Source organism: Xiphophorus couchianus, chromosome 11 (assembly GCF_001444195.1).
Source record: "Xiphophorus couchianus chromosome 11, X_couchianus-1.0, whole genome shotgun sequence".
Classification (NCBI taxonomy): domain Eukaryota; kingdom Metazoa; phylum Chordata; class Actinopteri; order Cyprinodontiformes; family Poeciliidae; genus Xiphophorus; species Xiphophorus couchianus.
In genome coordinates this window covers 31,499,432-31,525,289 of record NC_040238.1, presented here as the reverse complement: position 1 = coordinate 31,525,289, position 25,858 = coordinate 31,499,432, and the positions used below count along the sequence as shown (strand labels likewise).

Genomic DNA, 25,858 nt, shown 5'->3' with positions numbered 1-25,858 from the left:
AGGCTTTTATTTTGAAGGAGCCTGGCTTCTTCCGGAGGAAGTTTGCGATTCTTTATGTCCTAGCTAAACTTTCGCTTTGCACTGACTGAAACATTTGGATTATGGCCACGTTTTTCGGAGAGGTTTTGTCGGTGTATTCTCGGGCGGTGGAGGAGGACGACGAGGAGCTTGAAGAAAACGAAGAAGACGAACAAATTCGCAGAGAATTGGAGGAGAAGAGGTGAAAATGTCTAACAGTGTAGCACGAGAAAGGCAGAAAATATTGAAACAACAGAAAACATTGGGGCATCAAGTTTAGTTTAGTACACAAAAAAATGATGGATCATAGTTAAAGATAAAAATATACTTGGACTCCATGTGCACCTTTCATATTGACACTTTAGCCGTAGGTGACTTGGTGAGCATCTTTCAGCTAACATGACACATTAGATTCCAGTAGGTGTTCACTTTACCGCCCCCTCATCGCTGAAGCCATATACTTTATCAATCCATAATAATACTTTTATTAGACATGGTTTACAGTTTTTAGCACTGTTGCCTTGCACCAAGAATGTCTTAGGTCCGAATCCCGTGGGTGGTCTCCGGGTACTCCGGTTTTAGAAGGTAGATAACATTAAACAAACTTACAAAAATTGTCTTTTCTATCCAGCCATATGTTTTGTATTTTATTTAATTTTTTAAAAAGTTTTTTCTTAATTTATTTAGGCCTCTAATATTTGTTCTGGAGAAAATGGGATTTCATTAGAGGTAAAAATCAACCTATTTTTAGCTTATTATACAGATTATATCAACAAAATTGAGTTTTCTAGCTGAGAAAAAATTAACAAACCTAGCTGCCAGTCTTTTTTACACGTTAGTGGAAATAACTCCAGAGATTTGCTTCCTGTAGACCCCCTCCACACACAAAGCTGAAGTTGGTTTCTGATTGCAGCTTCCGGAAATGGCTAAAAGACATTCCACCAATTTTTTCACTACCTTAAGCGTCTTTGATCTATTATAGTTAAAATAGATAAAAGTAGAGTCTGCAAACCTGAACTAGATTATTGTCAACTAGTAGCAGAATATTTAAAACCAAGTTTGTGATTTGTGAAACTTTTATATGATTTGTAAAACTTAAATAAAGGGTGATTTCAGTCCCTTTTTGTTGCATCTGGACCACAATAGAATTGCTCCAATACTAAAACTACAACTCATAGACTTTTAAAACCTGGTGTGGATTATTCTCAACTAGTAGCAGAGTATATAAAACCAGGTTTGTGATTTGTGAAACTTTTATATGATTTGTGGAACTTCTATAAAGGCCTTTGGCAGCTCTGGTTAAAAAACTACAACAATTAGACTCTTCAAACCTGGGCTAGATTATTCTGCTCTACTAGCAGAATATGTAAAACCTAGTGTGTGATCTGTGAAACCTTTATTTGATTTTGAAACTCCAATAAAGGCTAATTTCAGCTAATTTTTCACTACCTTCAGTATTTATGGGAGAAAACAAAAAGTTAAAACTGGATATAATAACAAAATAATGGAAATTTTAGAGAAGGACATGTCTCGGGTGCTTTTTGACAGCTGGATCTCAATTCTCATGTGGTCCAAATGCAAAAACTGGCTGGAATTACTTTATATTGAAGTTTCACAAAATAGATAAAGGTTTCACAAATCACAAACTTTTTTAAATATTGCATTATTAGAGCAGAATAATCTAGTCTAGGTTTGAAGACTCTAAGTGTTGTAGTTTTTTTTTTACCTAGAGCATTTTAAAGATACTGAAGGTAGTGAAAAATTTTGTGGAATCGCCCTTTAGCCATTTCCCAAATTGGAAGGTACAGTCAGAAACCAACTTCAACTTTGTTCCACACTTTCAGGTTAAAGCTTTCAATTTTTATTAGGTATCTGAGACTGCATGTCACCAGAATCATAGCCCTATAATCACAAATACTGCACACTTCTTCAGGACACCAGCTAGATAAAAAACGTTTTTAATCACTCGACTGCACACAGTAATTGTAATTAGTTATATAATTTATTGATATTTATTAATCCCCTCATATAGCAAACAGCAGAGGAAATTGGAAGAATAACAATTCTGACAATACCGCTTGTTGCTCTTAACTTACCTTCAAAATTATGGAGATTCTTAACATCTGAATTGTTAATAAATGAAATTAAATTCAGTTGAATTATACTTTTTCATTCTTGAAAAGGGAAGATGTGTTTATTTTATTAGTAGGTTCACAGTCTCAGGGGCCATAAAGGTGTTCCTACTGAATAAGAGTTTGCTCTGTCTCTTCTTGTTAAAGTTCTTTTCAAGGGAGGTGTGTTTTATCTTTTTCAGTTTTGCAGAATACTACAAAAATGTTGGTATTGTTACTAGTTAATTTAAGAATATTAATTATACAGTGTGTGCATTGGGTCTGTTACACATGTTGGCAGAAATAGATGATCAGGAAGCAGACAAACCTGATGAAACAACTTTTGTGGGTGTTTTGCATTTGTTTGTACCACAGTGTTTTTTCCTTCCACTTAACTTTCCTTTAATATCTCTGGAAATAGCATTCCATGAACAACCAGTTTCATTAGCAATGACCTTTTTCTGCTTAGTTACTGCATTTTGGCAACAAAATGTTTTTCTTATTTAAAAAAGGAATGTAATTATTTATTTGCATATCTTTCAATGTTTTTCAATTTTTTTATAAAAAAGGCTTAGTAAAATGAAAAATCTGTAGAATGTGCCAAATTCTTTGTCCGATAAGTTGTCAATAGTCTATAGATTCATCAATTATTTTACAAAAAATCATCAATTGTAGTCGTAATGTATATTATTGTTAGGACTGTATCCTGCAAAAACACATTAAAAGTCATAGATGATGTCAGGATGTCAGCAGTAATTGTCAGTCATAAAAACAAAGATAATGAAAATGGCTGCCACAAAAGTCCCTGTATTACTGTATTTGTTCAGTGCTATTTAAGGGGCCATTTTACTGCTGGAGTGTCTTTAGTGAGTGACATGTTTCTATTGTGTTTTCCATCATTTTCCTGTTGTGTGAGGGGGCTGAGCTGAAGCACTTTGAATAATTCAAATTAATTCAACAGCGCCGCGTTGTGCAAAACAATAACAGACTAGTCAGAGGCAGAAAATGGGGCATTACATTTTCAGCTCTTAAACAATGACGCTTACTTTGTAATGTAGTTATGTTCTGCTTGCTTTTTCTTGCTGTTTTAGCATTATGTTTGACCCGTAAGCAATAAATCTGAGGTCTTTCTTCTCAGAACTGTTCATCTCCATTGGAATCCTGAAATCTCAGAGTTGTTGAGAGCCGGGAACAAGGTGCAGTGTTCCAGCTTCATCCTGGCTGTAGGACACAATGCTGCCAGTAAGTGAGATCCAGCTGTCGAAAAGTACCCGAGACATGTCCATCAAACTGCACAGACAATAACAATAAATGTGTTTGGAAATGTAAATGATTAGTTTCAGCTAAGAACCTCAATCTTATTGTCTGTGTGTAATGGAGTCTGTTGCTGATCAAAATAAATTTAGTGATAAATTATCACTAAATAATGGCAAAACAAAATTTGTAATATTTAGTAATAAGAAAATAAAAAATGATGTCAAACTTATGATAAGCGATGTTGAATAGAACAAGTGTTTGAAATCAGATTTTGGGGGTGATGTGATTTTCAACTACAAATTGCATTGGAAGGTTCATATTGATGATGGAAAAGCTAAAATGTCAAAAACTTTTGTAATATTGAATAAAATAAAATATTTTCTAAATAGGAAATCACTCTAGATATTATACTGTCGCTTAGTACACACATCAGAGATCTAGGGAAACTTGTATAAAAACAAAACTTGTCTACATGTTTCTGAAGAAAGCTATACAAGTTATAACTGCGTCTGATTATTTTCATCCACCTAATGAAATACTTCTTACATTGCATACTTTAACATTTTATGATTCAGTAGAGTAGCATTGACTTTGTACAGAGCCTATAATAAACTCTTTAAAAAAAAGGTTAAAAATGACCAAAAATAAAGTGTCGAAAGCAGAATACGTAGGCCTGTCGCGATAAACGATAAATCAATTAATCGTACGATAAATTAAAACTATCGGCATTATCGTCTCTTCCAGCTTTTTTCTCTTTTTGTTAATGGCACTGAATAAAAAAAGGCTCAACTCCGGTGCTCTCCACTGACCCTCCCTTCCTCATTTCCTTACTGTAATGCCCAGCGCACATGACATGATCTGTCGGCCGATTGTCGGCCCATTTTCAAAACCTGACAGACCACACATTAGTCGACAGAAATCCTAGGTATATCGGTTCGATCGGGTTCGATCCTGCCTTGTGGTGTCCAACAATGGGCACAAAATAATGGCTACAAGTAAAGTTAACTCATTTTAAAACCAGACATTAATCAATGCTTTACTACAATCTACCTGCAATGCATGTGGCTAGTGTCAGTAAAGTCCTGACTGAATGAAAATCATTATAACCTATTTACGTCATGTTAACGAAGAACAGCTGAAAAGTTACGGGGTTTATCAACTGCGGTAGCAATTTTGCTCCAACTCCTCCTCTTGTCATTTCTATATACTTTGCATGTTGAATAAACATTAATGTTGTTTCCACATATCATCTCCAATGTCCCTGGACTTCGGGTTGCGCTGTGTCAGGTGTTTGGGATTCCCCTCCGTAATTTCCCCTCAGAAAGCACGAGGAGAATCCGTGCTGCCTGTCACATTCAACAGGCTGCATTAAGCTCCCAGAAGGGGAAAACCTCTGATTTAGATCGGAGCGGCAACGATGATCTACCGCAACACACCACACAATCTTAGAAAGACCAACGTTTTAAGATTGTCGTAAGGGGAAAAATAGGAGCAGAAGATCGTGCAGTGTGAACTATTGCATCACGTAGTTGATGTGCCCATCTTCTCTATTTAAATCTAAGTATTAGTGAAGGGCAACATAATATACAGACTTCATAATCTTTTGGTTGAATGCTGTATTTATTTCCACTTTGGCTTTATGTTGTTTAGTTTTTTTTCCAAGTACATTTATTGTTAATGGAGACTGAGAATCCATTTTATTTTTGTTTTTGGTTGTTTTGTTTATTTTGTTTATCATTTCCAGTGTTTAGTGTTCTTTTGAAAATAAAGTGTATCTATCTTTGGCAAGAAATCGCATGCATTATTACGTCATTTTCAGTGTAAAAAGGTCTTCAAAAAATATTATCGTTTATCGCGATAATTTTTGAGACAATTAATCGTTCAGCAAAATTGGCTATCGTGACAGGCCTAAGAATACGTGACTGAAAGCAAGCCTGGGAAGCACTCTGATGCGAGTTGTTGTTGAATACTGAGATGATGTGTCTTTACAGGCTTCCTGTCAGCATACATTCTTGCCTCTGCAAACTGGGATGTGGTCGGGCGTGCAGTGGCGTGGAACGAGATGAGCCGGTCTGGAACTGGGCCGAGTGGCGAAGGGTCGGCATGTGTTTTCTACAGACACAAGGACGAGCCAGCAGTAAGTGACACAGCGAGAAAAACAGCCCCCCAGAATATCTGCTGTTGATTAACACCCCTGGAAACACATCATCACCATGACAAGCTGCTCCTTTATGTACGCATTATGACATATTTCAATGTTTCTATTTAAAGCTCACAATAAGTTCAACACTTTCAAGATTTCTGCTCTAATAATCTCTCATTTGGAATTGAAAGATTTGGAAAAGCACATTTGTCTGTGTGACCATCCATGCTCTTTCAATCCATCTGTCCATCCATCCATTTTTAAATCTATCCATCCATTCGTTATTATGAAAGAATCATTTTCACAAGCGGTGGTGCTCTCCATTTGTTGATCCAGAGTCTGTTCCATTAACTATCATAAAATAACAGTTGGAAGGAAGCAGTGAGTCAAATCTAGAAGTGTGTGTGTTTACATTCTGTCCTTCCATATTTACTAACCTGTAATTTAACCAAGATAAAGACACTGATGGACAGAACGTGAAATCACTGTCAGAGATTTGTCACACCTGTACTGCTGCTTCTGTTGGCAGGAAAGGAAGAGTATCTTTAGACATATTTAATTAGTTCAGTTTCCCTTTAGATTATCTGACTCATTGAAATCAAGCAACCTTTAAACCTCTAGCAGCAGGATAATGTAGTTCTTCAGACAATTTTCTCTATGAAAGCAGTCATTTTCTCCCACCTGTTTCTGCCACCTTGTTATAACTCCTTCCAAATTATAGCATCTTACCTTGTTTTGTCTTCTCTCTGTGTGATTGGAAAGTGATGAACAAAATGCTTTTGTGTCTTATTTAGGCTTTGATATGCCATGTAACATGCCAAATGGCAGAGGACCAGCTATTCCAGTGGACAGAAAAGGTAAAATTTTCTGCAGCTTAATCACCCTGACAAGACTGTGACATTCTCCTCTGGTAACCCATGAAAAGGAACGGTTTTACTTGCTCTCCTTCAGAAAGCCATAATCACATGGCAACATGATGACTTAAATAGAATCACTTTCCTTAGAGTGTGTCATTAAGGAAGAATTATGGAGCTTGAAAGTGAAAATCTGAGATTCAGAGACATTTTATCCTTTTGATAAAAAGTCTCATGACATTCAAAGATGGTCAGATTTATAGGTCTATTATGTGTTTTTTTTAAACCAAACTATAGAGCAGAGATCCACTCGGTGATTCCCAGCGGATGGTTATTGGTAAGCTGTTTTAGAAGCAGAAACACAGCCTGTCTTCCTGCAGCTGCAGCAGCAGAGAATCATGACAGATTTCACTCCTGTCAGCAGATCGGAGGAAGATGGGGCTATAATGGGTGCTGTGTTTTCAAAACCTGACAGTTGCAAATTGGAAAAACATTGGCTGGTCTCAGAAATGTCAGCTTTAGCTGCCAGATGCTGGTGTATGGTTAGAAACTTACATTAAAAAAAAACATGCCTCTGTTTTTATTTCTTTGCACATATTAGATAAATTACTGCAAAATCAGGAGCTTTGTCTTTGTCTCTCCCAGGTGTTCGGCTATCTGCAGACCAGAGGTCTCACTGTGACTGTGCTGTCTGACAGCTCTGTGGCTGATTACAAGACAGCAGACTACCTGTGCAGCAGCTCTGCCCCCTTCCTGCGGTCGCTTTGCTCTAGTGCATTCAGCGATCAGCCTGTCTGCCAGTCACTGGAGCAGCCCAACATCATTACAGGACTGCCAGCTGCAGGTATGTTTGGAGTTTTTCTTATCCAAATGAGTCAGACTCATTGCTTTGTCCCACAGAAAATCTGCACAAGGCTCGAACAGGAGCAGCACAACAAGCCTGTCATACTGCTGGGCATATTTAGCAGAGCAATCCATCTCAGTCATAGCTTTTATTCTGCACATAAAGTGGTGCTCACTTAACCTGAATTCACTTTATCCCAGGTTCATTGTTGTTTTGGGCTTTTAAAGAGACATTTTGGTGTCAGGTTTGCAGTGATAAATGATGTGTAAAAATGTGTGCTTCTGTTCTTTAGAGGTGACCTATTATGCTTCTTTGAACAGGTTAGGTTAAGTCTGTAGCAGTCTTTCTCAAACTGTGGTCCCCAGACCACTGGTGGTCCTTAGACGCCCCCTAGTGGTCCTCCAGGTATTGCATGTGAACAACCGTTTATTTGTCATGATGTGAGCTCAAAGTGCAACGCATACAGTTAGCTTACCAAAGGATTGTGCTAAAAACCGGGTCACTCGAAAAAAACACTGGAAAGAAAACAATGCCAGGATTACTTATATGATTGGAGGAAGCCAAGTCAATCCTGCTCAGAGTATTGATGTGTCTTTCATGAGCAATTCAACTCTTGAATGGGAGGGCTTAAATCTACGCGAGAACCAGGCCCTTGAACCTTTGGAGGTTCAAGGGCTCAACGTTAAAAAGGGACACATTGAACAAGATCTTGACAACGTAGCAACAACCCATATTAATCAAGAATATAATATTTAATCGGATTATTTTATTGTCATCATGTGGGGACAATGCAAAGCAAATATAGTCTGTTTCCCTGATAAGTATAATGTTGCTGTTTCTACTGACAGTTCTAGATGACTGAGTTGATCTGAGACTGTTGTTGTTAAACAGAACATAGGAGAGCAGGTAGCTGGTTATGAAGTTATGAAATAAGCAAATTTGCTGTTATTTTACTAAATAAGCTCTACTACTTCGGTTTAACGTCCATAGCAATTTGGCTGCAGACTGCTTTAAAGATCAAAAAAGCACGGAGGGGTGAACTCTACGTAATTTTTGATGTTAGCTCTTCTGAGATCTAGAATTGTAAGACAAATGTCAAGGCACAGAAAACTCAGTAGCTGCTGGTAGGGCCCTTCAGACATTCAGGGGCCCCTAGAAATGGTTGAATTGTATCACCTTTCATTGATCTAAAACTGTAGCAGTCATCTATTGAGAATGACAATGTTATTAAATTTTATTTAATGTATTCAGCAGGGGGAAAAAATAGTACATTTAGGATTTAATTTGGAAGTTTACTTTGTAAACGTGCAAAGAATCATCCTTATAGTTTGATTGTTACGTTACCATGGCTACAATATGGTGTAATCTTTGTTTTTGAGCTGGGTTTGTTCACAAATACATCAGAGCAAATAATAACCAATAATCAGTGATTGATTTTAAACTTGGCCAATTAAACTGGGATTTCTGTCACAGACTTCACTAAATCTATATTTAAACACTGTTAGTGATGCTGAAGTAGGAGAGGCTTGGGAAGGCTAAATCATGATTCTGTTTAAGGCCCCATTTTTCCTTGGGCCGGCCCTGCATGAAGAGCGAGCTTGCTGGAATCTACCTGGAATCCCCTGGTAACCAATATGCCAGTCTGCCGATGCTTTTGGGACATTTTGATCTATTTAACTGTGGCATGTTTGGCTTTATGCTGCGGTCCAAATTATTGGTACAATATTTTCACAGATATTTATGTGATATTTTGTGAACTCCAAATGCTATGGACCAAATCTTCCTTTAACAGTTGAGGTTCTGAGGTAACGTCTATTCACATCTGCTCACCTCCAGCCCAGATCCGGTCAGCAGCGGCTTTAACCCGATTGGTAGTAACGTTAAGGTGAAGCAGAGAGCGAACAGTGAGCAGGCGGTACTAGGGCTTTGTGGTGCGTTGAGGTGACAGTTGCTGTACCGTTTCTTTATATCAGGATATTTGGTTCTGACCATCAGGGACCGACTCAGGCTGCCTGTAGTGGACCGGGCATCTAGTCTGGCCTTGGGGAACCCTAATAAAGTTTAAAGTCAGACGTTTTCTCTGCAGCTGAACCATTTCTGTGTTTAGGAGTGAGGAGGGTTTTTCCGAAAAATAATTACAAAAAATAAATAGAAACAGTTTTTCTAACTTCAAAATCAGACCTACGTTTTTATTCGCAAACAAGTGTATGTTGAAAAAAACTTCTTGCCCATAATTTGATAGTTAGAGGGCATAGATCCCCTCCTCCTCCTCACCATGGACCCGGTGTCGGAATAACATGGAGGCAGAGGAAATCAGAATCCTCAGTCATTATTAGACCGAGGGCAGCCAGACTCATTAATTTTGCTAAGTATTATTAAGGGGCACATACAAGCCTTCTGACAAACAGATTAAAAAATTAAAAGAATTAAAAAAGAAACATATGGACACCTTATGCCTTATGGTGTTTGTTATGGACGAACACCATGTTGGACGAGCACACAAGTCCAACAACAGAACACCACTCGGGTTCAGATAAAGGAGTCCATTTCTCCCAACCACACCCCTCCAGGTCTCACTGTCATTGTCCACATGAGCATTGAAGTCACGGAACATGGTCCACTAGAACACTAGAACAAGGGAGTAAGACTTCCTTGTACAATAGCGAGGGGAACTCCAAAAAGGGTGGGTAGTCTGAACTGTTGTTTGGTGCGTAAGCACAAACAGTCAGAACCTGTGCCTTCACTCGTAAGCGAAAGGAGGCAACCCTCTTGTTCATCGGGGTGAATCCCAATGTACAGGCACCAAGATGGGGGCAACAAGTATGCCCACTCCTGCCCGGCACCTCTCACCAGGGGCAACTTCAGAGTAGAGGAGTATCCAACCGCTTTCGTGGCGACTGGTTCCAGAACCCGAGCTATGCATTGAGGCGAGACTGACTATTTTTAGCCATAAACCTCTCACGAGAGGTAACATTCTACGTCCTAAGAGCCAGCTTCTGTAGCCAAGGATCAGATCGCCAAGGTTCCTGCCCTCAGCTACCATATATCCCACACTGCACCCGACCCCTTCTGCCCCTCCCGTAGTTGGTGAGCCCATGGGAAGGGGAACCTATGTCTCATCTTTGGGCTGTGCCCAGCCGGGCTCCATGGGTTGAAGCCCGGCCACCAGGCACTGGCCAACATGCCTTACCTCCAGGCCTGGCTCCAGAGTGGGGCCCCAGTGATCCGTATCTGGGCGTGGAAACACCGTTTCCAATGGTTGTATTCATCATAGATAGTCTTTGGGCTGTACTTTGTCTGTTCCTCAACTAGAACCTGTCTGCCCTTGGTGACCCTATCAAGGGCATGAAGCTCCTAACAGCATAGCTCCTAGGATCACTGGGACACTCAAACCCCACCACCACGATAAATTGGCAGCCCATGGGCTGATTATAATATGCCTGATTATAACAACCTTTAAAATGATTCCAAAGTAAACCTCATGCAGGGCTTTGTTTTATGAGTAATTATAACCCCTAGTAATTAATTTCATAATTGATCACCGTTATCAATAAATGTGTGTATGAGACAGTTTCAACATTCAGTGTCCAATTAGTGTAGTTAATACTTAGAACTGTAGGCTCATTATTTTAACGTCTTAATCTATATTTGCAGTTAAAACATACTTGTTAGTGAAATGGCAGAATAAGTATTTAAATTGCTTTCCATCATATTGATTGGCTCACAGTGGATCTCACTCTATGATCTCTGCAGGTATTTCCTCCTCTGTTTCTTTATTCTGGCTGTTTCTTATTCAGTTCTTACATGGAGAGATGGAAAACAAGTATGTCTTTGTCATTAATCGAGTTGCTTAACGTTGTCTGTGCATCAAGCAGGGATTAGCATTCTCTGGGTCCATCTATTCAGTTAATTCTCAGTTTTAATTTGATAGTAAATCTGTTGTTTTTCTCTAGATTTTCTGAGAAATCTAAATGGTTATGTGTCTTACATCCACTGTAACCATTACATTAGGATATGAGAGCCTCTTGGCCTCAGTCACCCTCTGCCCTCTTCACTAAGTCTTGCTTTGTGTGCATGATGCCCTGATTCCTTTTAGGATTTATGTGGAGAGAAAAATGCTGTTTTTTTATATTCTTTAATATTCTGGGCCATACTTGATGTAAGTGATTTCCTAGAAAGAAAAATCAATCTTTTTTTTTTTTTTTGCAAAAAAATAAAAATGAATGCAACAAAAGCTTAGCAGAAAGTTTGTATTATTTGTTATTCTGATCACAAACTGATTCACATTATTGAAAACATTGTTTTATCATATTTCTCCACCTAGCAACAGAGTTGGCACACACTTTTTCTGTAGCCGATGGGGACTTATTGACTCCATGAGTATTAACTGCAGTGAACACAGTTCCAGAGGTTTTTAACATTTCTTTACTGCTGACTGTAAATATGGTCAAGCTTAGATAAGTAGTTAATATCTTGTTACTGTTTCTTTTCTTTTGAAGATCAGTACAAGATCTAGTTTACTTTGAAAGGTATGTTCTCTTGTCTTTCCCATTTTGTAGAGTGGTTAAGAAGAATGAACTTGCATATCTGGTGATATTTATGCCCCAAAGAAGCTGAAAGTCAAAGGTAACAAAGTATTCTTTGGCAGTCTGATCAACTTAAAAAAAAGTAAAGTATAACTTAAAAAATACTTGCATTAAATTTGTTTTATAGGAATTTTGATTGAATATAAACAATTACCTCAATTTCTCAAATTAATAAAAATTAAATTTTTTTTTTTTTTTTTTTACATTTTTCATTGTGGTATTATGCTATTGCCAAAATAGATTTAAACCTTTCTGTCGTGGCCATTTATGTAAAAGTTTTGTAGTTTATAATTTCTACCAATTTTGTTTTGTTCTTTGTGTAGTGGAAATATATTTAAGTTAATTTAGATTCAAAATTTGTAATTCATTTTTATATTTGGAATTATTTAGATTACATTGTTAATTGTTAGACCCGCCCACCAATTTGAGCGATTAAGAACACACCGGGTGCGGGGTGCGGGGTGGATTGTTTGGTGGATTGTTTGGTGAATGTCTGGTGTGGACGGGAGGCTTTTGGAGAATGATTTTTTTGACCACTTGAACATTTGAACACTTGAACATTAAATCGAGAGTATTTTTTATTTCAACTAAGTTACAAGACCTTTTATTTCAACTTTAACAATAAATGAATCAGTAAAAGTGCGTACAAATCCCAAACCACCCGTTACCACCCACAGCCTTTATTGGAGTTTTTTTTTGCTTTTTTTGGAACCGAAGGCTGCGACATTCAAGTCAAAAAATCATTATATTTTTATTTTTCTTGGACTGGCTTGGAACGTTTGGATGATCGAACTTGGAGGACTGAAACTTCACGTAATGGACTTGGAGAAGACGCAAAGTTCGTGAGTAAATGCGGTGCTTTGTTGGAAAAAGCAGAGCCTGAACTGCAAAGTGAAAAGTTTGTTTTGGACAATTTTCTTTTGGATTTGGAGAAACAAAATTTGTGTTGAAAATGGATGAACAAGATGAAGGATTTCAAAAAGAAAAAGAACTCTTTAATTTAATTAAAAGGTGCAGAGCCAAACTCAGCGTGCTGACAAGAAAAAGAAATGACATTCATGCTTTAATTGATGCTGGAGAATCAAAATCCTCCCTTGAGGAGCATATGAAAACTTTTAATAATTATTTAGCAGAGTTTATGGACTTGCAATCTTCAGTTCAAAGACTGCTTAGTGATGAAGAAAAAGAAACTGATCACGGCGATTGGTACGAACCAAAGCTGATCAGTTTTAAAGAGTTCTTGGATGACATCGAAAATTGGATGGATGGCGATCGAGATGCACAGAAGAGCGAAGTATGTTCAGCATTGAACGTTGAATCAAAAGCGGCATCTCATGACCGTAACGTTGAGCCGGATGACAGCGTCTCACAGACTGCGCAACAAACGATCGGCAAAGACTCTGAAAGGTTATCTGGGTCCGCAGCTAAACCAGTCAGCACAGCGCCCAGTATAGTGAGTAAAGCTTCTAGTTCGCAGAGTAAAAGTTCCCGTGCGGTTTCAATGGCGCTGATGGAAGCCGAGGTGGAAAGAGCCGCTCTGAAAGCGGAGGTGGATGCGCTGCAAGAAAAACATGCGCTTGAGCTGGAAGAACTTCAGTTAAAAACAAGAAAAGAAGCATTGGTTTTGAGAACCAAGCTGGTGAAGGCGGATGCAAAGATGAAAATCTACAACTCTACGCAAGATCAGAAAAGTCATGTTTCCAGCTCTGGTGTCATAAATCAGGATACATCAGTTTCTGCGATATCTACTGAGTTTATACCCGCTGCTACAGCTCAAAAGGCTCCAAGAACACAGAAACGATTGTCTACTCTTGTACCTTTGCCAATGCCCCAAGATACACCTATTAATGAAACATTAAAAGTGAAACCAGAAGGGGAAAGCCCAAGACAAATATCTTCTCAGGTTGATGTTCATAGTAGTGCATTAACAGAGATTATGATGAAGCAGAATGAAATCACTGAGATGCTTGTAAAACAACAAAGACTGTCACTCCTGCCATCTGTTTTTAGTGGAGATCCTTTGCATTTTAGGTCCTTTTTTAAGGCATTTGAGCAAGGAATAGAAACTAAGACGGATAACATGCAGGACAAGCTTTATTACTTAGAGCAGTTTACCACAGGTCAGCCTAGAGCTTTAGTGAGAAGTTGTATGCACATGAGTCCACAAACTGCTTATCCGGAAGCAAAAAGACAGCTTGAGTGGAACTTTGGTAACAGAGCAAAAATAACATCTGCATTTATAGACAAAGCTCTGAATTGGTCAGTCTTAAAGTCTGATGATGCTGCAGCTTTAAGAGCTTATACATTCTTTTTAAGAAGTTGTTTCAACACAATGGATGAAGCTGGGTTTATTGAAGAGCTTGAAAACTCAACCAATATGAGAATTCTTGTTTCAAAGTTGCCTTTTAGACTTCGTGATACATGGCGACTAATTGTGGTTGACATAGCAGAAAAGTATGATCGTAGAGCAAGGTTTAAAGATCTTCTTGATCTTCTGGAAAAACAAACAAAAGCTGCATTAGATCCTGTTTATGGAGAAGGTCAAACTGCAAAAGAAAAGATGGCTTTAAAACCATCAAAGGTTCCTTTTAAAACTAAAAGCAGCAGTTTTGCCACTTCTGTTGCTGTGGTTTCTAAACAGACCAGTGGCTAACAGGTCCAGTTTAACCATGAGGTTACAAAGCTGGTTCAAGCTCGATGCTTATTTTGTGATGGAAATCATTGCATGGAAAAATGCGACTCATTTAAGCAGAAAGCCAACAAAGAAAAGGTGACATTCCTTAAAAGTAAAGGTTTATGCTTTGGTTGCTTACAGAATGGACATATGAGTAAGAACTGTCCACAACGTCTAACATGCCTCACCTGTAATAAAAGTCACCCTACTGTTCTGCATATTAAACCAACAGAGCAGCAGTACCAAGCATTTAAGGCTGAGGGTAAAGAGTCACCAATCTCAAATGCTCTTGTATCTTTGAATGTTGGTAGCTACACTGGGGCCGGGTCTAATGAGTGTGTTCTGTCAGTCGTCCCAGTAAAAGTAAAGTTGGAAAAGGGGACAAAGATTGTGGAGACTTATGCCTTTCTAGATCCAGGCAGCTCTGCAACATTTTGTACAGAGGCTTTGATGATGCAGTTAAATGCACCTGGAAAGAAAGTGGAAATCATGCTAAAAACCATGGGTCAGGAAAAACCTGCAAGTAGCTATAGATTATCTGGTTTGGAAGTAGCTGCTTTAAAAGAAAATGAGTACTTGAAGTTGCCTGATGTTTATACTCAACAGTCCATTCCTGTCACTAAAGAAAACATCCCTAAAGAAGAAGACTTAAGAAAATGGTCTTATCTGAAAGTTGAGTTGACACCAATAGATGCTGGCATTGGGCTGCTCATTGGTGTAAATTCTCCCAAAGCATTGGAACCTTGGAAAGTAGTTAACAGTGAAGGTAGTGGGCCTTATGCTGTGCTAACACGCCTTGGTTGGGTTGTTAATGGTCCACTCAATCAGGGTAGTGAAGGAAATGGACATGTTGCTAGTTCTATTCAGGTAAACCGTATCTCAATAAGCAGTTTGGAAGAAATGCTGGTCAGTCAGTATAATCAGGAATTTATAGAGCACAAGTGCAATGAGCGAACTGAAATGTCTGTAGAAGACAAACAGTTCATGGACATCATGTCAGAGTCAGCGGTACTTAAAGATGGTCATTATCACCCGAAGTTACCCTTTCGTAATCCTGAAGTAAAAATGCCCAACAACAAACAAGTGGCCCAGCAGAGGGCGCAAAGTCTGTTAAAACGATTTCAGAAGGATAAGTTATTCTTTGAAGAGTACAAAGAATTTATGCATAATGTTAGTGTGGAAGGGCATTCAGAAATCGTACCACAAGATCAAATGGAACATGAGGAAGGAAAGGTGTGGTATGTACCTCACCATGGGGTCTACCACCCCCGTAAGAAAACACTGCGGGTTGTTTATGATTGTGCTGCAATGTTTGCTGGAACATCACTGAACAAAGAGCTGTTACAGGGACCAGATTTGACTAGCACCTTATTAGGTGTGCTCATTCGTTTTCGGCAAGGTCCAATAGCCCTTATGACGGACATTAAAGGGATGTTCCACCAAGTCAAAGTTGCTCAGGAACATGTAAATTACTTACGTTTTCTCTGGTGGCCCCACGGTGACATCACAAAAGAACTTGTTGAACATAGAATGTTGGTCCATATTTTTGGTGCAGTCTCTTCCCCTAGTTGTGCCACATATGCACTTTTAAAGACTGCTGATGACAACCAACATCTGTACCCAAGAAATTAAAAGAAACCTAATCTCTGTCTCTGGCTGATTCTTTGCAGGTTATGACAAAATAAACCTATCAGTACCCAGAAGAGGTTATTAATACAATCAGACACAGCTTCTATGTAGATGACTGTCTCAGGTCTGTACAGACAGTTGAGCAGGCCATTTCTCTTTATCAACAGCTCACTGAGGTGTATGCCAAGGGGGGATTTAGGCTCAATAAATGGGTGTGTAGTGAGCGCTCTGTCCTCTCGCAGATCCCTGAGGAAAACAGAGCAACAGGTGTAAGGATGCTAGATCTTAGCCGGGACCAGCTTCCCACTGAAAGAGCCCTGGGGGTACAATGGGATGTTGACCAGGATGTTTTCACCTTTAGCATTGTAAACAAGCACAAACCACTAACAAGACGTGGTATCTTGTCCATTGTCAGCTCTATTTATGACCCTTTGCTTTTCTTAGCTCCAGTTATTCTCCCTGCTAAACAGATTCTTCAACATTTATGTAAACTGAAGTTTGGCTGGGATGAGACAATTCCACCAGAAATGGCACAAGTTTGGAAAAAATGGATCAAAGATTTAGTTCTTCTTGACAACTTTAGTGTCAGAAGATGCATCACACCCAAAAGATTTGGGGAAATAAGAAATGCACAACTGCATCACGTTTGTGATGCCAGTGAAACTGGGTTTGGTGCTGTATCTTATCTTAGGCTAACTAATAGCAAACAGGAAGTGTGCGTTTCCTTTGTTATTGGTAAAGCAAGGGTAGTACCATTAAAACAAATCACTATACCACGACTTGAACTTGCTGCTGCAGTTTTAGCTGTATGTCTTGTCAAGAAAATCCGAGCTCATCCCACTTCCCCATGCTGGAGATTTTAGTTTAACAGTAATAATAAATAAAGTTATCTTTAAAATGAATCACTCAAGTGACATCAAGGCCCAACAGTAGACTTAAGTGTCAATAAAATAAATCTGATTGTGTGTGTTGTTTTTGTCTCATGCAAACTTTGCTTTAATCCTACTTTTTTCTATCTAATCATAAGAAATCATAGTCAGTCAGAGAGAGTCATTAAACAGGAAAAGCAGGTTTCCTGGAAAAAGAGGAAGTTTCCAGCCTGCAGATTTATAAAAATAGCTGAGACTATTCCTTATTTTAAAGCATGAAAGTTTAAAGAATGAAATCTAAACATTTTGAGTAATTTGATAAGATTCAAAGTAAAATACTTATATTAATATTGGTTTACTTGTAATAATACTTACACTTATATTTGTGGGAACACTTACAAGAAAAACAAGTAACTGTAACTTTAGTATTAAATAATTAGAATCATGTATTATTCTTGGTTTCTTTTCAGAAAAACATCTGTAATAACTCACATTAAGATTATAATAAGAGTAATTAATAAGTTATAGTTATAAAATTATAAATGAATGACTTGTTGTTGCGCAACACCCCCCCCCCCCCCCTCCTTTCTGTCTCTACTCTCTCACTCTCGTACTTTCTCTTCTGAGAGGGGAGATGTGCTACCAGCTCTCCTTCTAACGGGTTAATTGAGTTTCCTAAATCTGCTGGGATTTACCCTGTCCAGAACTGAAGTAAACTCTGTTTAAGCTGGTTTCGAGAAACGATTCGCCTGGTTTCTGACGGCCAACATCCAGGTGTCCCACCCTTCTTCCCCCTGTGAATTAGCCAGACTGAGCTGCCTACAGCCAACTAGTTTCACAGAACACACCTGTTAACGGTCGCTCCTTCTCTATTTTACAACTTGCATTTGTTATTGAACCAGGTAGGTTTTTGTGACTCGGGCGAGTCCCAAGGATGATGTTTTACATTTGGGCTACCAGCAACCTAAAAACATTTTCCACTTTTTCCTCTCCAGAATCAAACATCACAGCTATTTTACAACCATTAAAGAACTTTAAGGTGACTCATTAACTGAATGTCCACAACATCTTTTAGATTTTCTTTATGCTAAATATTTTATTAGTAAGGCATTTTTGCAAGGGTCAGTACAGCTTAATTCAGTAGCAGAAATAATCAAATAAGTAAAATCAATCATCTAATCTATCTTTCCCTACTGCTGACACTGAGAACTAAAAAAGGGAACCTTTGAGAGAGACGGACAGAGTTTGACGTTTCGAACCCCAGACCTGGCCTGATGATGAAGAAGGTGTTGCAGCAGGAGGAAGATGTTGATCGGCGAAGGCAGGGATCTCTGTAGGTCTGATGAGCTTCTTCTCCGCATGGATGGTGAGGCCACACAGGACTTGGTGCTGGCAGGAAAAAAGGCACCAGTTCTTCTTCTTTGTCTTTGCCTTTGTCTTTGTCTTCATCTTTGTGGTCTGAACCCAGCCGATGAGAGAAGTGCGATTCGAAGCCACAGGTTGTGGGGCTAACGGTTTGGTCTCCATGCGCAGGACAGTCTTCGGCTCTGTGGCCCCGGCTCTTCTTCAGCTGCAGAGTTCTTTGTCCATCTCGATCTTGGCTCGAAGCTGCCGGGAGGATCCAACAAAAGGTTCCTCTTTTGCACCCACCTTTTATAGGGTTTATCCACCCCCCTGGTGCGCCTGCACCGGCCAGCACTGTTGCTGGGCTTGTTTCATTGGCTGTCTGCTTAGACCGATGATCTCATATCCATCACTGTCTTACAGACATTTCCTGATGTCTGAGCTAATGTCTCAGGGTTGCTCAACCTCCTATGTCCCTTGCCTGCACAACCTTTTCTCTGAAACGTTTACGTTGTTCAATCTGTTTCCAAATAAGGCGCTGATCATCTCTGCTCTCCTGTTAGTTCCCCTTTTTCCCTTATCCTCTCACCTTTCACCTACCATCTACCTCCAACATATCAGTGATGTTTAATTGCAGTTACACCTTTTACACCATTTCAAGTTCAATGTCAAAATCACATTTATCACATTTATTTTCTTTAGCTTCTCTGATTTATCATTCATTTATAATTTTATAACTATAACTTATTAATTATACTTATTATAATCTTAATGTGAGTTATTACAGATGTTTTTCTGAAAAGAAACCAAGAATAATACATGATTCTAATTATTTAATACTAAAGTTACAGTTGCTTGTTTTTCTTGTAAGTGTTCCCACAAATATAAGTGTAAGTATTATTACAAGTAAACCAATATTAATATAAGTATTTTACTTTGAATCTTATCAAATTACTCAAAATGTTTAGATTTCATTCTTTAAACTTTCATGCTTTAAAATAAGGAATAGTCTCAGCTATTTTTATAAATCTGCAGGCTGGAAACTTCCTCTTTTTCCAGGAAACCTGCTTTTCCTGTTTAATGACTCTCTCTGACTGACTATGATTTCTTATGATTAGATAGAAAAAAGTAGGATTAAAGCAAAGTTTGCATGAGACAAAAACAACACACACAACCAGATTTATTTTATTGACACTTAAGTCTACTGTTGGGCCTTGATGTCACTTGAGTGATTCATTTTAAAGATAACTTTATTTATTATTATTGTTAAACTAAAATCTCCAGCATGGGGAAGTGGGATGAGCTCGGATTTTCTTGACACCCCCTCCACGAGGTCAGACCTTTCACATGCTGGGAGTCCATCACCCTCCTGCAGTTCGCCGTCCTCATCCCCTAGAAAGAGAAGAGGTTCGTCTGGGATGTGAAGATGCAGATTCTTCATCCTCAGTTGTCACAGAGGGCTCAGTGTAGTCATCAAAACTCCACTTCTCTTGACAGTCTGGACAAAATGCTGTTAGTTCAACTTGGACTCAATCTGAGTGAATCAGTCTTTTGGTCTGACAGCACAACCGTCCTGCAGTACATTGCAAACACAACGACACGGTTCAAAACATATGTAGCTAATAGAGTTTCCATCATTCGTGATCTTACAAAGGTTACTCAGTGGAGATACATCAGCTCAAAGTTGAATCCAGCTGATGCAGCCTCTCGAGGCATGAAGGTTGGCTCTTTTTTAAAGTCTTCCACCTGGATCAGTGGGCCAGAATTCCTCACAAAACCTGAGATCCAATGGCCAGCAGTGATTAAAGAATTACCTGTCCATTTGGAAGCTGATCCAGAGGTTAAAGATCAAGTTCTGACATGTGCAGCTGTGCTGGAAGAAGTGTGTCCCACCACCAAGCTGCTAATGTACTTTTCCAGCTGGACAAAGCTAAAAAGATGTGTAGCATGGCTCCTGAAACTACAAGAAATGCTACAAACAAAGAAGTTGCTAACTGCACACTGTGGAAATCAAATGTGTGATAAACAGGACAATAAAACAGATGTTCAGCTCACTACTGATGATCTGTCCAAGGCAGAGGAAGCCATAGTGAGAGTTGTGCAGAGAAAACATTATGGCAATGAAATGGCTGCTCTGAGCTCTGGTGCAGTGAAGAAGTCAAGTCATCTGTACAAGCTTGATCCTGTTGTTAGTGATGGTGTGTTGAGAGTGGGAGGCAGACTGAGCAAAGCAGCCTTACCTGAAGAAACAAAACATCCTGCAATATTGCCTAAAGGAAGCCATGTTTCAAAGCTCATTCTTCAACATATCCATGAAAAGGTTGGACACAGAGGAAGAAATCACATGCTTTCTACCCTTCGACGACAGTACTGGATCCCTCGTGCTAATTCAGCAGCCAGAAAGATCATCAGAGACTATGGTGTGTCAAAGGCAACGACAAAAGCCAGGTGAGCAAAAAATGTCAAATCTTCCTATTGACAGAATCTCAACTGATCTTCCACCATTTACTTATGTTGGTACTGATTACTTTGGACCAATAGAAGTGAAGAGAGGGAGAACTATTGTAAAAAGCTATGGAGTTCTCTTCACATGCCTAACCTGTCGTGCAGTTCACCTTGAGGTGGCACATTCTCTTGATACAGATTCCTGTATAAACGCCATCAGGAGATTAATCTGCCGCAGAGGACAAGTCAAGGAAATCCGGTCGGACAACGGAACCAACTTTGTCAGCTCAAATCGTGAGTTGAAGCAAGCCATGTTAGAGCTAAAGCAAAGTAAAATCCCAAAATGCTTAGCACAAGATGGCATAAAGTGGACTTTTAACCCTCCTTACGGAGCCCATCATGGTGGTGTATGGGAGCGCCTGGTGCAGGAAATAAAGAAAATACTGTGCTCCATCACAAACCAGCAAGTACTAGATGATGAAGGCTTGCACACAGTTTTATGTGAAGTGGAGGCTATATTAAATGATCGCCCGATTACACCTTCTTTTGAAGATCCCAATGATTTAGAGGCTCTTACTCCAAATCATTTGCTCCAGTTAAAAGGTAAGCCTGTGCTGCCACCAGGTTTGTTCAAAAAGGAGGACCTGTACACGCGGAGACGTTGGAGGCAAGCCCAATACATTGTGGACCTGTTCTGGAAACGGTGGGTGAAAGAATATCTCCCTACGTTGCAAGAGCGACGGAAATGGAACAAGACTCGCAGGAACTTTGCCATTGATGATGTGGTGCTCTAAATTCCAACTATTATTGTTTATTGTAATTAATCTAATAAATTTTTCTTAGATCGAGAAAGAATTAGGTTTGTCCATATTTAATATATCTAACGACCACAAAAAATTTTCCCTGTGCAGCTTCTGCTAGAAGAAATAGTTACACTACCAACCTGGATCATTTGGTTTCAAAATTAAATATTTTTTGTAAATTTTAATAACAGTTTGGATTGATTGAAACTGAGAATGTGCGGAAAGAAGCCACTAATCTAGTGCCATCACACTAGATTAGTGTGATGACAGGGAGGCCTTCCAACCTCAAAGAATTAGAACTCATCACCAAATATAAATTCTCAAAATACCAGTGAAAACTTCCAAATCCTGGTCAGTAATTTGCGAGGGTTACTTCTTAAAAGTAATTCTTTTAAGAAGGGTTTAATTGCTGTAAAGCCAATAATGGCTAAATTAAATGCGAAGATAAATTTCATATAACTCTGATGCTCTGTAGGATTTTATATTTTTCAGGAATGCACACTCTGCATATGGATAATCCATTTGGCCAGTTGGATGGAATAACTACTATTGATTAATGCCCACATGTATAGCACAGTCAGAAAATGTGCCTCCACTCGTAGTCATTATTTATGTATAGATATTTTAGGGGCTGAGATACTAAAGCTTACATAGTGGTAGGGGATGTTGTGTAATGGTAAAGGAAGAAAAGATTCAGAAATATGGGGGTGAATCCACATGAAGGAAAATAGGCAAACAAGGCAAAAAACATTTTTGCCTAGAGTGCAATAAAATGTTTATATTTTTGTTCAGTTTTTCACTTAATTACTGCTCTGTGTTGCTTCGTGAAATTGCCTTTTGTGAGTGTATATTCCGATTAACAATTAATTGATTACTAAATTAGTTGATGATTATTTAATCAATTTATTACAATGAATCCGATTAATTGTTTCACCCCTAGATATGAGTAAATATGAGTCTAATGTGGTTTGTTGTGTTGGACCAGTATAAAGTCTCTGAATACAATATGTCAAGTGTTTCTGATTCCACAACACCTGGAATACTTCAGTTTCGACTGCACTTTCACACTTTTAACAGGTCTGATTCTCATTCCTGCCTGCTGAGGCATCCTTGAGCAAGTCAGTAAGCTCCACACAGCTCTTGGTGTGTGTATGTGGAGGGAAAAAAGTCACTTTGGACAAATGATTCTGCCAGGTGGATGAAATGTGGTGCCATTAGGCTTCTCTCCACTTACTGAGGACGCACAGTCCTGCATCCTGATGTGGGCATTATGTCGCCAGTACACCTAAACATATTTAATCCTAACAAAAAGATCTTTCATTGGCATAAGGAACCACGTCTTCATCGCTGATGGTTTTCTTCTTCATCAGTTTCATCTTTTATCCATCAGTTAACCCTGTTTTGTTATTTTCTGTGGTGTTTCATCAGTCCTGAACCACTGCCAGGTCCACAGCATCGCTGCTGCTGTCTACCAGTGTTACAGTGATGTCACCGGTCCTGACTCCATCACCATGGACAAGTACAAGCCAGTGCTAACCAAGCTTGGCAGGTCCATACAGGTGAGCCACTGTTCTGTTTATAATGGGCTCTTTGCACCTGCCGCGCTGACGTCATAACTGCATGCGCAAATGCGGCTCTCTTTTTTCTGATTTGAGTTACCATGACACCTAGAAAAGACAAAGTCTTATTTCAGACGCAAATAAATCAATACTATGCACTTTGTTGTCTTCCTAATATAATGGGCTTTTAAGTTTCCATGGATTTCCAAGCAGTCCTGAATTAAGTAGACTGTGGCTTGTAAATATTCGTCGCTACCAGTTAAAGCACAGCAAAGTTTACAGCCTTCACTTCACTCCGGATCAACTTCTTCAGTCTAAAGAAGAAGGTAAAAGAGCCTCCTGTGTTATTTCCATGGAATCACTTCTGTATTCAGCCTGAAAGAGCGAGTGTATGGGAACGAGAGAGCAGACCAGAGCCAGACAGCCGAGCAACTGATCCACCTGTACACACCGCTGTAAATACTGTCCTGCTTCACAAGAAACATGCAAAACTAATAAAGCGAAATAACACGGAGACCTTAAGGAACACGGCCATCTTTTTCTAAAAGCAACAACTTTCAACCTGAACAGTCAGCTGAACTAGATTGACTGTCTAGTCACGTGAACTAGACAGTCAGTCTAGACAGACTGAACTAGACAGACTAGTCTGTCTAGTCTAGTCAGGTGCCCCTTTGACTGTAGGAATGCCCCTACTGACACCAGAGCTGCCCTACTGTTAAGCTACGGGGTTGTTGTGCTTCCTCATGCTTCAGGCAAAAAGCCTGAACCGTAAAATCCCCCATTACTTGGTCTCTGACACTAACAACAATAAACGCACGTAATATACTTGAAAATAAGGTAAAAACATCGTCCGTTAGAATGGATGAAAAATGCTTAGATGCCTAAATTTTTACAAGAAAAATGTCCAAGAATATTGCCAACTAGCATAAGCTAAAGCTAATGTTAGCCACAAAGTTTAAAGAAAGTAAAACTCACCTTTGTATCTGCGAACGTATAACGAGGCGTACATCTTAAAACCTTTCTTCAGCTTACTTATTGGGGCTTCGGATCGATGTATGTCATTAATTGTTACCTTGGACAAGCCCTGCAAATACCCGGTGTAAAGTGCCATTTTCAATAGATTGGAAATGATCGAGCCGCTTTTCCCCGAACGCGGAAGCTGAGGTGCAAAGAGCCCATAAAGGTCAGTGAAAGTGGATGTATCCTCATGTCCAGCATAACAGCGATCTGGCTGCACTCCAGCTGAGGCTGTAGCTGCAAACTTCTGACAGCTGATCGGATTAGGTTTTATAATTACAGGAGCAACTCATGCCAAAAGCATTTCCCTTTCTTTTTCTTACCAGTTGCAGAGTCTCCACTTTCCAAGTTGAAATCCTTTCAGCTTTTTTTTTTTAATGAGAAATTGTGTTTTACAATTCCCTCAAAGGGGAAAGCAAAGTCAAAGCATTAAATTTGACTAACAGCATGCAACAGTACTAACAATTGCACCACTGTGCTGCAAAATAAATCTAACTGTATTTTAAAAAGCAGTCTTTTAGGCAACAGTACTAACGACATAACAGGCTAATTTTTGACATGTTTGTAGTTTTTATTTTTTATGTTTCCCAATAGAGCTGGGCGACTTGGACTTAGAATTGTATCGTAATATTTTCTGGTGCTATTGTGATAATAAAACTGATGATAAATTATTTATTACATCTTATGTAGGTAACTGTATGGCACCACAAACAAATACTGCTCTTGTAAAACATTCCTACAGTAACTGTATTCAAATATATCTTCAAATTTACTGATATTTATTCATCTTCTTGTGGAACAAATAGTGGCAAAAATAGTAAAATAAAAAAAATTTCTGATAATTCTGCCAGTTTTGTTTTTTAACATTTTTCATTGAAATTGATATTCTTCACAAAATATTTTTTAAAGTAATTAATTAGCAGAAATTATGTCACTCTTCATGTCGAAAGTTGACATATATGTTCACTCAGCAAAATGATGAGTCAAAGTTAGGAAATATCGATGATCGTCTGTGGTTTTTAAGCTTTGTTAACCTTCCAACTATTGGGGCATCATCTCAAATAAAATAAAGACCTGACAGGTTGCAGTCTGTATTTAATGTAGAGTAATCCAGACCACATTTTAAAAGTCAGAGTGTAATAGATTTAGACTTCGAGCTGACTTAGTTGGTCCAAATGCCCAAAAAAGTCATGAAATAGTCAAAAATCTTTTGAAGACAGCATGGACTTATTTAATGATTTGCTCAACATCAAGATGATAAAACCCTTGAAGGTATTTTTTGTACTTGTCTTGTAAGACATATATAAATTATCTGAAAATATTTGAACAGGAGAAATTAATAGACTCTAAATTTGAATATACTACTAAATTTCCAAGAATTTAGTTGGCATTCTCAGGGAAATCTTATTACAAGAGGAATTTATTTTATCCTGGTTCAAGTGGTTTGTTGAAAGGAGATTGTAGTCTGAATGAGACATTTTACCGGGATGAAGAAATTCTTGAAAAAATTTAATTTTTTTAAAATATTTTCTGAAATTCTCTCCTCAGGTGTACTCATCCCAAAGCACAGATGTCCTCTGCAAGTTTGTCAGAAGCTCTGAAATTCAGAGTAACCTTTATATTTGATACAAGGAACTATGGGATTAAGTTTAATGAAATGTAATGAAATACTGTCTTTTAAAATAAAGTTATTCCTTCAACAGAA

General features: G+C 38.7%; 1 protein-coding gene and 1 long non-coding RNA gene across 2 annotated transcripts; one reads left to right on the top strand and one right to left on the bottom strand.

Annotated features, from left to right (window-relative positions):
• Nucleotides 1–25,858, top strand: psmg1 (proteasome (prosome, macropain) assembly chaperone 1). The gene is made up of 7 exons (XM_028032084.1): nt 1–220; nt 3,268–3,371; nt 5,378–5,523; nt 6,324–6,386; nt 7,029–7,227; nt 23,006–23,136; nt 25,702–25,858. Exons 1-7 carry the CDS (start codon nt 102–104, stop codon nt 25,777–25,779), a joined length of 840 nt encoding a protein of 279 aa, XP_027887885.1. The 5' UTR covers nt 1–101; the 3' UTR covers nt 25,780–25,858.
• Nucleotides 10,529–25,695, bottom strand: LOC114153499 (uncharacterized). The gene is made up of 3 exons (XR_003597336.1): nt 23,830–25,695; nt 13,805–13,806; nt 10,529–10,542 (listed from the first exon to the last, which is right to left on the bottom strand). It is a non-coding gene; the product is annotated as an uncharacterized LOC114153499 (long non-coding RNA).